The sequence below is a fragment of the Anarrhichthys ocellatus genome, unplaced genomic scaffold, assembly GCF_004355925.1.
Source record: "Anarrhichthys ocellatus isolate YVR2014 unplaced genomic scaffold, GSC_Weel_1.0 scaffold1, whole genome shotgun sequence".
In the NCBI taxonomy this organism is placed as follows: Eukaryota; Metazoa; Chordata; class Actinopteri; order Perciformes; family Anarhichadidae; genus Anarrhichthys; species Anarrhichthys ocellatus.
The window spans coordinates 4,727,563-4,743,222 of NW_022280031.1; the positions used below are offsets into that span (position 1 = coordinate 4,727,563).

General features: G+C 41.1%; 1 protein-coding gene across 1 annotated transcript in view; it reads left to right on the forward strand.

Moving 5' to 3' along the window:
* The window catches only part of uba7 (ubiquitin-like modifier activating enzyme 7), a 33,396-nt gene that overhangs the window by 5,158 nt on the left and 12,578 nt on the right, over positions 1-15,660 (forward strand). Inside the window, exons 14-21 of the mRNA XM_031867624.1 lie at positions 100-296; positions 1,222-1,286; positions 2,740-2,950; positions 5,177-5,251; positions 6,539-6,740; positions 6,832-6,923; positions 9,082-9,174; positions 10,409-10,600. Of these exons, the coding sequence (XP_031723484.1) occupies positions 100-296; positions 1,222-1,286; positions 2,740-2,950; positions 5,177-5,251; positions 6,539-6,740; positions 6,832-6,923; positions 9,082-9,174; positions 10,409-10,600 (1,127 nt within the window). The remainder of the gene's footprint in view (positions 1-99; positions 297-1,221; positions 1,287-2,739; positions 2,951-5,176; positions 5,252-6,538; positions 6,741-6,831; positions 6,924-9,081; positions 9,175-10,408; positions 10,601-15,660) is intronic.

Sequence of the window (15,660 nt, forward strand, 5' to 3'; positions counted from 1 at the left end):
GTTACCACAGTGATTATACCAGAGCATTAAGGCCTACAGTACACTATTGACTGCAAATGCTTGGAAACAACATTCAGAATTCCTCTTTTTGCTGCCCAGGGGTCTATCTTGATGGACGCTGCGTTCAGCACCGGAAACCATTGCTGGAGGGAGGAACTTTAGGATGTCAGGGTCATACTCTGGTGGTGGTGCCTCACCTGACAAAGTCTTACGGCCCGGACACATCAAGTTCTAATGAAGCCATCCCACTGTGCACTCTCAAGAACTTCCCTTACCGCATTGAGCACACCCTGCAGGTACGATGTAATTTAGCTTCGTGTTTGAGTTACACTGATTGATCTCCTAAGTTTAGCTTCAAAACCTACTCTGAATGACCAGAAACAGAAGACATGTCTTACTTTAAGTGTTTAAAATGTTCAGCCTAAGCAAAGACTACTACTTAGTTTTTGTTGAAGGACAGAATCCTTTAGTACTTTATGGCGGTGTTGCATTGAACTGCATTATATGGAAAGATGTTTTTTAATAATTGAATGCACCTCATTAACATATACGGTGGGGTGAAACATTAGAAACACATTTTTATATAATGTAGTGCAATGCAGCTCTAGAATCTTATCAAGAGTCTGGCCATGCTTGACACAGTGGTGATTTGAGCTAAATGCTTAACTCAGCAAGCTAACCTGCTTATTCTAACATGCCGTTGTTCAGAAGGTTTACCACCCTATTGTTCATCATTTTACTGTAGCATGTTAGCATGCTAACATTTGCTAAGTGACACTAAACACAAAGTATAGCCACAGGTGAGAGAATGTCATTTGTTTTGCAGGTATTTGGTCATAAGCCAAAGTATTGGACAAGTTAAAAATGTGACCAGATGATGGCGCTAAATGTAAAGCTAGGTGATCACCAAAGTTATCAGAACTCATTCTTAACATGAATGCTTGTACTAAATTTAATTGCAGTCCAACCACTAGTTGTCGAGATTTCACTAAAAAAACAAATCTGTCAACCTTATACTGGTGCTAGAGGAAAAGTCATAGTTAGTATTGCAGTGTGTACCAAAGTGGTGGAACCACCAAACGACAAAATGGCAGTGCCATTCACTCACACTGCTAAAAAAATGATCCAGTTTGAATCTATACAGGATTTTATGTGTTTTTCTGTGCACTCAGTGTATTCTTAGATTTTCTTTACACTCATTTTGCATTACAATTCTTTCAGTGGGCCAGAGACCAGTTCGAAGGACTGTTCAAACAAACACCTGGAAATGTGAATCTCTTCCTGAGGTAAGACGTGATGCCGTCGTCATGTGATTTAACTTTTTCCACAACAAGTGTTGCATCTGACAAACGTGAGAAATTCCATTTTTCAATCTGCTGCCAGTCTGCTGCCACTTAATGACCACTTCTTGCTCACTTCACAATGCTTTTCTGTTCTTCTACAACGCATTCCAGGACACCTACAAACACTAATGAAGTACTTGAAGCTCATTATTTTGTTTTATATACAGGGAAACATGTGGTTGGCTTTAAGCAGTAAAACCCTAGTAAAAACTACATAAACAGTCTGTCATGACAAGTGTGTACTATGCAATGTATCCTCCACAGGAGCTCTAACACTATTTTATCCAAAAAACTAATGAAGTCTATCAACTAATTAGAGGTTTTCTGGTTTAGAAACATCTGCTGAATGGAAAAAAAAAGAGATTAGATTAATGCAGAAGAGAGTTCTACATCATGTCAAAGGTCTTCGCTAGTGATTGAAAAAAAAAGAAGCAGCATTGACCTAATTATAATGTAACAGCACGTCAGTGACAGCTCTGAGCCTCGGAGCCCTCCTAATCCAGCCATGTTTTGAGATGTCTCTCTCTGTTTGTTTTGGTGAGATTTGATGTAATCCCCCCCCCCCCCTCATTGTAGAGCACTTGCAGACTGTCCCGTGTCTTTAATTAAACAGTTTAGAAAGAAATCGTGACTAGAACAGAAATGGTCCACACAGCCATTACAATTTCTCACCTTTACATTGATGTGTAGAAATAAGAAGATGTATTATGTGTTTCTTCAGAGGCCTCTTTGTAGTGCAGTCATGGAAAACCTTATTGGACATTTTCCCGAGGCAGGTCAGCTACATTTTGTAGTCCATTACATGTTAAGACCTGAATGAGGTTATGGAAAATAACAGTCACATTTTGTTGTGTTAACCTCCAACCCATGCAGCTCAATGCAAAAACTGTGACGCTAAATGTTCTTGTTTAGACTTGTTTAGGTGTAACTGCACGCATAGGAGGCAGATTCCTTTTGTTTACGCAGTACAAGGCTGTGTACGGTGAGCTGGCACATGATAATGGCGTGAAGCCAAAACATAAAATAATTTATATTATTTGATTGTACTGAAAATGTATGGAGTTGCACTGACCAGCACACTGCAAACTTACTAACCACTTCCTTCCCTTTCTATTAATCCTCAGCCAAGCGTCAAAGGAATCCTCTCAGAGTCACTAACAACACTACACCCTAATATACAAAGATCTGTTGAGTCATTCTTCCTAGAACCAAACATTTTTCCATGAGGACTTTTTCGCTTTCCAGGTCAAATGTTCATGTCATGCCAGTAAAATAGATGTCTAAGCTTTTTTAGAAATTTAGACAGTACTTGTCTTTTCTTTTCCCACATCATTACCTTTTGTATACTGCATGTATGTTATTTGATCAAAATGAATTGTTGCACTCTTTCCTGTAGCGATGAAGGGTTTGTAGAGCGGACTCTTGGCCTTGGAGACGCTGAGGCCCTGGAGGTTCTTGGTGGTCTGTGGAGCAGCCTGGAGGTCATGGACGCTGGAGGACAACGTCCAACGAGCTGGAAAGACTGTGTGAGCTGGGCACGTTGCAAGTGGGAGACTCTCTATAACAACGATATCCGCCAGCTTCTGCACTGTTTCCCTCCTGAAGAGGTAAAATCACACCAGAGGAAATATAACTCCATAAAGCCAAGTATCGTAAAGCTTTGATTTATTTTTATGGACACAGAGGGGCACTGTTGTGTTTGTAAGTGTAAGTGTTCCTTGCATTCCAATCAATGAAACACTGCAAAGAGGCGTTGGCGCAAAAGGAGTGCCAATCAGTTTTTCAGTTTTTCACGTTTCACTTCATGGTGTAATGCAACATATTTCCCGGGGCTCAGAGACCACTATGAGCCTCGTCTGAAACCCGAACCACTGAAAGCCATCGCTGATAAATATCTCTGAGCGGCTCTGAGGGTTTGTAATCTGGTGAAGCATGCAGACAGTGATGTCACATGTTGCTGTCACACCTGGGGGGGGCACAGATCAGTAACCCAAACAGACCCTCACTAACCCCTGTCCCAGTCCAGCAACTGGCCGTTCATAGCCTCATTAGATGTCCCTGTAGGGTTATAGAAATTCCTAAGTGTGATTTTCTTCCATTCGTGTCTGCTTAAATATTTATAGTAGAGCACTACATTCCCTGTATTTCCCTTGAGAAAAACACAACTTTAAGTATTATGACTTATGCTGATAAAATGAACCATCATGTGTTACAATTAGAATTTTAACCAATCCGGAAAACATCCGAACATTTCTGTTTATCCTTATGATCTCAACACAACACAGAGAAACTCTTTGGCAGTTATGATTATCATTTTTTACTTCTCCTTTTTCTTCCCTAGCTCTCGTTGTCGTAACCTACAGTATGTGAGAGTTATGGTTTCATTGTCTTCTTGGAAAGTCACTCTTGACTGCAAACTTTCTGAGGAACTGTGATAAAACAGCTAACGTCAGTTAACGTTCACAAACCAAACTGACGAATATGGGTACACAAGTATGACAGATGGCCACACATTCACTATAACAGCTACTTTGTTGGGTGTGAACCTCCATATAGAAGTGAGCATGGTCCTGCATATGTGTTAAACTTTTACACATGGAACAATGGTTGGATTTGAACCAAAGACATTATGGGAGCATCTTCCATGCAAGGCTCAAGTCTGTGTACAAGAGATAAAGATAGAGTGAGAGGCTGTCCAGAATAAGATATGGTTGTACCCCAAATGACATCCAAGATTAAAGGCCTTATATTGTTGATGCCATCCCATTCTTTACAGTGAGCAGCTCATTGCCTGCTAATGAAAGTACTGCAGTAAAAGACCAAAGAAGAGGGCTGAGACTAGTTGATGGACAATCAGTTAAGTGAACGCAGTGTTTAATCATAGTCCTTCAAGTTAGTGAAGATTTTTATTTTTTTTCTGTACCATAAAATTGTAAATTTAATACCAGTTTTTCTTTTTTATAATGGCCAGACAAAAGAAGTACATTTCATTTTTTTATTAAATTAATACACTTTAAGAAATGATATGAAAGTAGGTGTTTCAGTGTTTTTTTGCATTTTATAGAATACAGTAAATCATCAACTATGAAATAATAATGAATAGAAGTCAAATCTGTTTTATTTATAACAGACAATAATAGAAAATTGTAAATTACAAATTCATCAATGATTCATTAATAAAAGAACTGGACCTTGAGGTTGTAATCTTTAAAATTAGTATTCTTGGGCCATGAGTGCACCATATACATTGTAAAACTAAGTGGTATCAACCTTTTCAGGGATCAATCATTGTTGGTGCCCCAAAGCCGTCTGAATCCTGGTTGTCAGAAGGAGAATGCAGCTGATGCCTTTTGGCTGCTATAGAAAGCTCCCCTGCAGTGAAAACTGGCAGCACCAGTAGGAGACTCTCTCTTTCCCAGCATATGGACCATTTGGAAACATCAAAGCTCTCCATTCCTTTGTTCCTTTATCAGACATACAAATTGTGTTGTCAACACACGACTGATAACAATATTAGTGTGGCTGTCTGACGGGACGGTTGTAATCCTCCTGCTGTGTCAGAGAACTGAAGGACCAAGTGATGTTTCATCATGTAATACATTGAAACGGTATATTGTTTGTGATGAAAGTACACTGCATAACAATTCCATCTCAAAGATAAAGCTTTTGGAATAAAGAAATTGATCCTTTTTTAATAGGGGACGAAGATCTTCTTGTGGCTGTCACCTTTGTATTTTGAATAACTACGGAGAGCTTTATAAAAGCATATACTGTATGTAGATGCAGTATTTTCAGCTGTTGATCATTGTGATAAAGACATTTTCTTCCTTTAGGTAACTGCTTCTGGTCTACCCTTCTGGGCTGGATCCAAGAGATGCCCTCACCAACTGACCTTCGACCCCAACAGTGTGAGTAGCGTCCGCTCCAATTCCTCCTGCAGTAGTAATCATGAAATGCACCCTAAAACAGTGGATGGGAATGACTGAAAAATGACACAGTATTTGGTGATGACCGCTGGCATTCTTTCGTTATCTGGGCTGATAGTGTCTCTTCCCCACTCTGACCATATACTGGATTCTTATCTGAGCTGTGAATGCCACTTAACCTGCATATGGACAATGAAACGCAGATAATAATCTGCTCTCCACACATGTTCACGTCCTTGACAGCCAAGCTGATTTCTACATACTCTCAGTTACAAAAGAGGTAAAGCTGATATTAAGCTTAATATACTGTAACTTGGAAGGTTGTAATGATGCACTGATAGCCGAAAAACATTGACAATTTGCAACATCTTATTGTCTCACACAGAAGATTTGCTTTCCTCCCTCCGTCATTTGACCTCACCTTTTCCATCGTCTTTGCACTGTCAGCATTTTTATTCCATCTCCTGTCATCTGAGTTTTATCTCCTTCACAATTCATTTTTGCCCCTCCACCTGCGTGACATGTTTTGACAGTCAATGCTACAACTGCAAATGCCAGGGTCAGTGCCATTTTTCATTTATCTAGAAAGCAAAGAGTGTGATACGGTGTGACGTCACAATCGCACCTGTGTTTATTATTTGCAGCACTTTTGTTTTGGATGTGTTGTCTATTATCTTTGCATTTTTTGTTAATCAAAAAGTAATTTCTCTGTAAGATATTGTTTATGTTACAAGCTCTTCTATTCTATAATTGCTATCTGGTTTTATTCATGCGTTGTAAGTTTGAGAATGCAGCATTTGCACAACCTGCAAATCTACTTATCAGTGAAATAAATAAAGGGTTGTAGAGACCTAAAATATCTGTAAAGTGTAAAGTGCTGTCGTGCCGTAAGCAGCAGTGACTGCAGTAAGATACAATGTGCGTGTGTGTGTGTGATGAGAGAGATAAAGAAAGTGACCTATTGTTACAGCTACCTGTTCTGTTCAGGGAAGTCATTTGGACTGAATGCACTACCTTAATATACCTTTTACAAAATGTCCCTTCTACAGTTTCACCCTGCAGTTAGGTCTGCTGAGTCAGCTTTAAATAACCAATTTTATTTTAACCTATAGCTTTTTCTTTTCCATAGAAAGACAAAGCTCTGTTTTAAAGAAATGCACAATGACATGGTAGTGTTTTAGTATATTTAGGTTCTATATGGACATTGTGTTTTCTGTGAAAACATGACAATAGTTTTATAGCAGTTTATAATTTCATTCTGTGCTTTAGACTATCCATATGGAGTATGTTGTGGCAGCAGCTAATCTCTACGGGCAGATCTTCGGAATCAGCGGGACAAGAGACGGCGCTTCTATCAGAGAAACCTTAGAAAACGTCCACGTACCATCTTTCACTCCCAAGTCCTCCGTGAAGATTCATCTCACTGACAAGGAGATGGAGGAGGAGAAACAAGAGGACAGAGATGAAGCCGGTGAGTCATTTCATCTCTGATATTTTTTGGTATTACCTCACTTTCCTCCAGAATTTATTTTCTTAACTCTCTCTCTGTGTCCTTGTACCAGAGAAAGCCCGACTTGAGGAGTTGAAAGGGAAGTTGGCCTCATCATCTCTGAAAAGCTCATCCATGCAGATGTACCCCATCGACTTTGAGAAGGTAGGGCATGAGTGCAGTGACACCTCTGCTGCACGCTCTGCAGAAGCCACAGACAGATTGGCGGCTGAGTGTTAGCAGGGAGCTGCACTCAAATCTGTGGGTGCTTTCAGAATATGCTTCTTTTTTCCCCTCTTCTTTGGGTCCTCGGTGACCCGAATCTGTGCTATTCCTGAACATATTCATGAAACAGAGTTTGCTTGTGCTCTTTGTTCGCTGTTATAACTCCTTGGGGCTAAGATACAGTATATATACTCAGAAGTTTAAATCCTAGATGAAAAGAACACTTCATTCAGCCAGTTCACGTGGAACAACTTCATATCTATATAGAAACAGAGTGCAATTAAGTCCTGCCCACACTGCAGGGGAAGACAATTTATCATTCCCTATTGATTTGTATTGTGTGAAGGTGCCTCCTTGTTACTTTCATCTGCTAGCAAACAACAGAAAAATGCCTATGGTGGGTTGCACTACCAGCAGGGTAGATGACAGAACTGGGTGCTAAATTTAACCCTTTGACATGCTAAAATAAATCATTTTTAACTAGCTACAGGCCTTTTTTGTTTGTTTAGCAATTTAGCCCTTGATTGCATATTGTGATGCCAATTGTTTTCCCCTTCAGTGGTTGTAGTTTTCATAGTATGACGTGTTGCACTCTGTCCCTGTGGGCCTGTGTGAGAGCCTCATTAGAACACATTTGGTGAAATGAATTACATTTAACAACTCGGCACAGATACTACTGTCCGCAACTGTGTCGACTGTGTCTTTGAAGTGGCACCCTGAGCCCTGAAGGTAGATTTCCCTCTATGTCTCACCTCACACTCTTTCACACCACCTCTCGACAAATAAGCATTCACTGTCTGGACATTAAATCCTGTTTAGCGCTCGGTTGAAATCTTGCAGGGTCTGTGGGATCCAAGTGTAAAGCTCCCTCTTTTCTAAGAAATTATCTGGGAGCGCAGATTAGATATGCTTCTTCCCAACAAATTCCCTGAACCAGTTGTTTCAGCACAGTCGGCTAAGTAAGCAGAGAAAAAAAAACTGCCTCTGAAGAGACCTTGTCTGTGTCACGAGGGCAGCAATTCTTTCTATTTACATCTCAGCAGAGGGGATACATGAGGTGGACCATGATAAGGAAAAACAGAATAATTAACTTGTGTCAAAAAATCATTAGTGGTCTTCGGTGCAGCGTGATGTTCATAAACAAATACAGTGATATCTTGAGTAATTGTGGATGTCTCTTCCCAAATATAGTTTTCATTATACTTAATTAACCCCTGTGGGAAGGAATATGTCCTCTGCATCTGACCATTCCTATTTACCTGTTCACCTATTGACCCTCCATTGAGTTCCTGGGAAACCTTGGAAAACGAGTAGACTAATTAAAATCCCCACCTCCTTTACACGCCTTTTCTTTATCTTCATGGAGGTTGGGAGTGTGGAGTTGAAAGGTTTGTCACAGCGACAAAACCTTCACTTCAGTCCCGACGCCTCAACGCAGAGCTATTAGAAGGCCAGACGGGGTGCAGTTGCTGCAGAAGTGAGTGATAGAGGAATTTAGAGAGGCTGTGGAATATGACTCTCAGCCTGAGAGAGGTTCTGGTAAAGCATTTAGTGACTCAGGAGAAGCAGGAATGAAGGTGTATGAGGTAATTCAGGTACATATCAAATGTCATCTTGAATAAGAATGAGATCCCCAAACTACCTTGCTCCCCCTTCTCTTCATTTTCATCCCTTCATGCCCAGGTCATGCTGTGGATAGATGGAATGTGTGTAGGAGGGTTTCAGATGCATCAGGTTGCCAGCTAGGAGCTTCCTCACAACCCCTAAAGCCATCCCCGAGTGACAGTCCCCTTCTTAGTCTTTGTAGAGCCGCGGAAGCAGAGGCATGACCTCACTGGCCATGTCGATCATAACAGAAATCTGATTTCCCCCTGCATTCTGTTGGGGTGACCAAGTCATTTATTAGAGTGATGTAAGTGACACAACAACAAAGCCTTCAAAGCTCAAAGCAGCCAAACCGAGCATCACACCTCTGGGGGTGTCACTTGGCATGGACATGGATGAAAACAGAGATAAATTTTGTTCTTGTGTATCACGCTTTCGAGTGTGTTACATGAATGGCTCATATACTGTATGTTTACCATCCCACCTGGCACAGGATGACGACAGTAACTTCCACATGGACTACATTGTTGCTGCTTCTAACCTGAGGGCGGAGAACTATGTCATCCCTGCAGCTGATCGGCACGAGGTCAGCATTTTCACCGTGTGCATCATCTGAAAAAATATCTGTGAAGGGTTAAAAGATATAGAGGTGAATAAGACGGATGAAGCTGAAGTGAGAGGCGGTGTAGATTAGAAAAAGCATGAAAACCCCCCCCCCCACCCCCCACCCCCTTGGGGTCATGTTTTCAGTCGTTGCTGCACACACCTGCCCTAAAGCCACAGAAACAGCCTCCTCACCTATTGTTCCTGGAGCAAAACTAATCACAGCACTTTACCTGTCGCCTGGGAGGTGACACCTGAGCCAGGCCTTGTACCGGCCGCTGCTGCAGACACACACAGCCAAGACAGATGGAGGATGGGGGGGATGGGTACTACTGAGTGAGGGGAGACAATGGAGGGTTACCTGTGTGTAAGCATACAGAGATTTCCACATGTGGCATCTTGTTCGGAAAGAACTTTACTTTTACTCACCATTTTACCCTGTTCGTTGTATATCTACACTGCAAAACATACATAAGGTTGTGGCAATTTGTCACTGTCAAGATCATAATAATAATAATAATAATGATATTGCTCCTGTATTGATATATGACATAAAAAGCCTATATTAGATAATCAAATGAATGTCTAAGCAGTGAAATATTATGCATTACATACAACAAAAATCTTTACATGTAATGCAAAAAAATATATAAATATACATAAAATGTCCCTTTTACGGCACAATAGCATTTGCAGCAAAGTATACTTGAACTATTTAAAGTAAAAGTACTCGTTATGCAGCAGAATCTGTCCCGTGTAATTGTTATATTATGCATTACAGGATGCATTGAATACTGATGCATTACTGTGTTTATGAATCATTTATGTTTCAGCTGGTTGAAACTTTGTTTAGTAGCTTAATCTATAACAATGCATCATATTTTATAAGATGACCATTTGTTTTGCATATAAAACCTTAAAATTCATGTAACTATAGCTGTGAAATAAAAGCAATACAGTAAAAAGGAACAATGTTTGTCTCTGAAATGTGACCAGTGGTGCATTCACTCAAGTACTGTAGGCCTAATTTAGTACAGTTTTGAAGTACCTGCACTTTACTTGAATGATTTCATTTTTTTGCTGCTTTAAACTATCCTTCCATTATCATGGTGAAATATTGTTAAAAATATCACTGAATTTATCTGACATAGTAATTACTTTGCTGTATAAGATTTTACAAGACATATGATGTCTCCTGTCTCCTGTCTCCTTCACAGAGTAAGCGCATAGCTGGAAGGATCATCCCAGCCATAGCTACCACCACAGCCGCAGTGGCAGGCCTGATGTGCCTGGAGCTGTATAAACTGGTGCAGGGTCACCAGAAGATCTGCTCTTACCGCACAGCTTATATGTACCTGCCAGTCACGCACATTGTGTTTTGCCAACCGACCCAGACCAACAGCTTTGAAGTGAGTAACACCTCTTTACACCCACAGACATTTTTAGTTACAGTCAGTGATTGTGGTGGGTTTAGGGACAAGATTTACTAAGCAGTCAGTCACATATAGGACCTGAGTAGGGCACTCTGTACAGCCTGACAGACTCTTACTGTATGTACATTTATAATTTAAGCTTGCCTACTTTGGGGATAAATCAGTTTGGTCCTTTGTAGATCTTTGTCCTTCCTTACTGGCTGGAGCGCATTAAGTCATGAATGTGTGCTCTCAGAGTAAGAGACCACTGTCAACTGTCAATTTCAGGGCAGGTAAGACTTAAACACACCCATGTCTGCTTCTGTGTTTGCACAAATTAAGTGGATTTAAGGCGTCTGTAGCTCAAAGCAAAAGTGACAGGAGCTTATTCTTGGAGCCCTTTCAGGATCAAATCCACCCCAACGTTTTAGCTTCTACCCGGTCATACTAAATTCTCTATGCTGTATTGGCCAAGCTTTAAAACACAAATGCAAAATGGCTACCAGCCAGATTCAAAAGCCAAGTAACTCTTAGGGTCACATTTTAGGGTCAAGTCTGAGAGAATATCCAGTCAAATCATTTTGCTGCCCCCTTACAGGCCCGACTGCTTCCCCCTGAATATCTCCCCTCTGGAGAAAATCAGATATTGGAGCTGCCCTCGCCAGCTTTCTGACTCCGAGCATTGAACCTCTGACAGGCAGAGGTCATTGGGGGTCAGCTGTGTCCTCTGTTACGTGAGGGTGCAGCGGCAGGGAGCTCTGAGACAGTGTAGGTCTGGTTTCAGCTTTGGTTACAGGCAAAAATGCTACAGCTGCATTGAAGGCTGCTGTGATGACAGAGGCAGCTGTGACTTTCTGTGCAGTTCTGAAGTTCCAGGCGTGCCACCCTCCTAACTTACAAAGACCCCGGTGTTCTCACAGTTGTTGTCTTTAAATTTGGTCAGTGAAAGTGTTTGCGCATCCTTCGAAAATTTGCTGGCCGACGCACAGCATTGCTGAACCAGCATGGAACGTTGGATGCACTCAGTGATTGATTGCAGTCACACAGACAGAGTACCTGACATCATCCTAGCCTGAGGTTATATGGGCAGATATTCGATTTTCCAGACCCAGGCCTTTTCAGTTTGGCCTGCAGTGTTGCAGCATGAGCTTTAAGCTGATGGGGACAAATTAAATGCAGAACACACATGTGCTGTTACACACTTGCTCACAGAGAGAGGGAGGAGAAAGATGGTTGGCTGCCAAAAGTCATCTGAGTGGGAGATGCTCTTATGTCTGCCAAAGAAAACATTTAGTCTTCATTATTAGTTGAAATTTGTCTGTAGACTTTTTCTATGTAGTGGGTAATCCACATCGGTATATCTGCACTTTCATTCTGAAAACACATAGCATCAAAAGCTAAGTATAAAATAGCATCAGTACTAGCAGTTTATATGATCACTCAAATTGTATGTTGTCAACACAGTAAATGTGTTGATTATCAGTTCCAAAGTAGAGTCTGACCCAAAAATGCCTGGCCAATATTATCAATTGATATTAGCTTATCAAAGATATCATTATCTCTATATATGTTGGCCAATACGTTACAAAAGATTGCAGTGTTGAAATACCAAAATAGAGCCATGTAGAAAGAGTGCTGTCATTAAATGATCACATAACTGTGATTCTTCATTACATTTGTGTGCCTTGCAATGTAGGATGTCAATGAAACTATGGACGGAAACATAAATCATTCAAAAAAGCAGAAATTAGTCCACAGTAATGGAAGCAGAAACAAAAGCAACATAGCTATTAATATTCTCTTGTCTCTCTAATCTGTCTAAGATTAGAGGTTTTATTAGTCGGTCTTTGAAGCAACCTCAGACGTGCAGCTGTTGAATATCACTGATCTGACATGCACCATCAAGAGCTCACCTTACTTTTTGCAATGACTTAGACCTCTCCCCTCATGAGATCAGTCTCAGTTCATTAATATCAAGTAACAACACTCACATCTTACTGGTAGTACTGGTGGCCCACCCGGTGTTCACTCAAAGTGTATTTAAACCACCACATCACAGCATTGTCAGATGTGTGGAAAGTCATTGTAACGTAACCTGCATTATCACAACTCTGAAGAGGAAAAAATATGTTCGTGAGTTGGTTGTTGGGATTGAAGGCTTTTGGAAAAGGTGTTTTAGATGTGGCTGTGTAGCACTCTGTCCACAGATTTAGTCTTTAACTAAAACAGATTGCTGCTCATTCTCCCATCATGCTAATCCTTTTCCAGAAACTGTTGCTTTAAAGCAGCTGTTTCCCAAAATAGGAAGTTCCCCTGGCCTTCCCCCACTGCTGTTATGGAGGCAGAAATATGTAAACAAATGGGAGGCTGTCCTTGTCTGCTCAACACTGCGATTCTTTAGTATCGTTTTCCTCCTTGTGTTTATGTTTGTCAGTTGGGGGGCCAAGGCACAGGCCATTGCACTAGAGGAGTGGCAAGTCTGGCAAGTTCACAGAGATTGGATATCTCTAAAATTACCAGAAATGTTTGCGCAAAATCTGCATTAGACATTATCATGTACCCATGAAAAGCTTGATGTTACTTGGGTCAGCTGTTGCTGCCGTAGTTTTTAAGCTTGTAAGTCTTTTACTTAATATATCCTACTCTACTGTTGACACCTTATTTGTTATTGTGTTGAGAAGATTTACCGAAACTCTTCCACATGAAACTTTCCAACTCATATTAATGAACTGCAAAATACAGCATGACAGACATTCTCATTGGAATTAAACACTGCTGTCCAAAGGCATCCACAGTTAAATTAAAGCTGAACTTGCTGGAGTGATTGGATTGAGTGTGACAGGTTGCTTTATATACAAGAGGTAGGTGGATATGGTTATAAACCCACAGAGAATTATCAACCCACAACCGAATTTCCCCTCAGCTTCACAGAGCGTTTTAGTGTCTTTCAGGTTATTATTTTGATTGAACTACCTGTTCTCGCCTTTTTCATGCAGTCGTTTTCAGTGGCGTTAAATCGAATGGTAAACTGGCTGTGTGCACCAAACAGCTGATCGACAAAGTTAGTGACTTGCTGGTGAGCATAGTGGAGCATTTAGCAGCTACTGTTAGGAGGCAGATATGTCTCTCAGGAGTTGGTGAAGACCACACCAGAGTTTAAAAGACAGTAAATATTTGAATCATTGGGTGGTCAGAAATATGTTACAATAAGTTCAGTGTTGCTTGTTTTTTGCGGCCGCAAATGGGATAATGAGAAATGAATGCTGCTTGTAATGCGCTCTCTGTTGTACATTACAGTACGTAGTTGATGCTATAGCTGCAGGATCGTACTAAGGTCAGACGGTGCTTGTTATTGCAGGAAACAAAACCTCACAAGACACTAAAAGCTACTTCAAGTACAACAAAGATTAATGAGTCCTGCAGCTGTAACTGAGCTGCAGCCTCAGTAAAACATGTGAAGAGAAACATCACCCAAGGCCAGGACAGAGGAGGACGTGTTTCAGCTGGGTATTAAATAGCTCCATCCTCAACCCCTCCAGCAGCTTGTCCAACTCTCTGTACCAATGTATGCTGTCTTTACTTGTCTGCTATGCTGCCTGCTGGTTGTGTGCCATGGAAATACTCCCTCTTCCATGTCTGTGCACAAATCCTCCACACCCCAGCCATAACTTCGTTCATAACTTCCCTTTCACACTCCCATGGTGCCCTCTTCCCCGGCTTGCCCTTTCGGTCTCTAATTGAATTAGCAGTGTTGGAGGCAAGGCTCCTGATCTCAAGGAAGCCGCTCAGAGGTCGATGATCACACTGGTTCTTTGTTAATTGCCTGCAGAAATGACGGCTATTTCCTGCCTTCACAGGAAGCAGTGTATTGAAAACAGATTTCCCTGTGAGCATTTATGTGATCTTGCTGCATGGTCTGTAGAGCACCAGGAGGAGGCAGGGATTCTTCTGCTCCATTCTCTGTGTCTAATACCTTTTCAATCACAGCTTGCTCAGCGAAAAAGTCAGGAAGAAACAAGGATATTTGCACTTTTGCTCAGTGTCCAGGGTGGTTGTATGTTGTTTTACATGTAGAAGGCAAAACCTGCAGCTACTTGATTTGTGATTTGAGCACTTATATAATTGAAGGTCTCACATCTGTCGCACACATAACAGGGATTGGCTTAAAGACAGAAAGAGAACAACAAAGGGGAGATTTAGGCTTCTTCACATGTGGTTAAATCTGTGTTGGCCTCCTCGGACTGTGCCAGTAAAGAAACAGGGTGAACATGAGCCCTCAGTACTCCTCTGGGAGCTCCGGCATGGACCTGCATTGTGCAGTTTGTAACTCAAGACCTAGACATGACTAGTGCTCACGGGATAATGAGTAATCTGTGATCAACATAGCCAGCTTGTGCCTTCTGTTCGGGTTTTTTGTTGTTAGTGTTATTGTGTGGTTGGCCTTTTGTTTTTAAGTCACGCTGCATTGTTCCATCACTGCTGCTTTTCAGTTCCCCACAGATCATTACCTTCTCATTTGTGTCATCAAAAACAATATCATGTCTGTACACTGGTTGTTTGTTTATGTAGCATCAGACAAAGACAGGCGTCATCAAGAGAACATTTAGATAAAAGTCCACCTAAAGATAGCTATCAAGATAATTTATTTAGTAGCATATGTCGTACGGCTCATAAACTCAGCATGCATGCTCCCCATTTAGCCAAATAAAAAAAAAAAACAGAGGCATATAGTTAGCAGCTCTTTCAAATCATCCTCAACCATCTCCTCATGCCATACAAGCCACAGGCCAGAGTCCTAAATGAGAAACACAATAACAGGATCGCTTTTTAGTTTGACAGATTGCCCTTCAACTAGCTGAATTAGAATTCAAACCTCTGTGTCAATACTGAGGCCATATTCAGCTATCTCAAGTGTCCTTGAGCAAGGCAGTTAATCTATTCCTACTCTGTTGCCCCTGACCTCTCCCCTTCCTGGAGGAGCCCATGCTAAATGGAATAAAGTATTCACAATTTATGGAAGAGCATTTATTACTAATTTGCAACCCCCTTTGTACAAA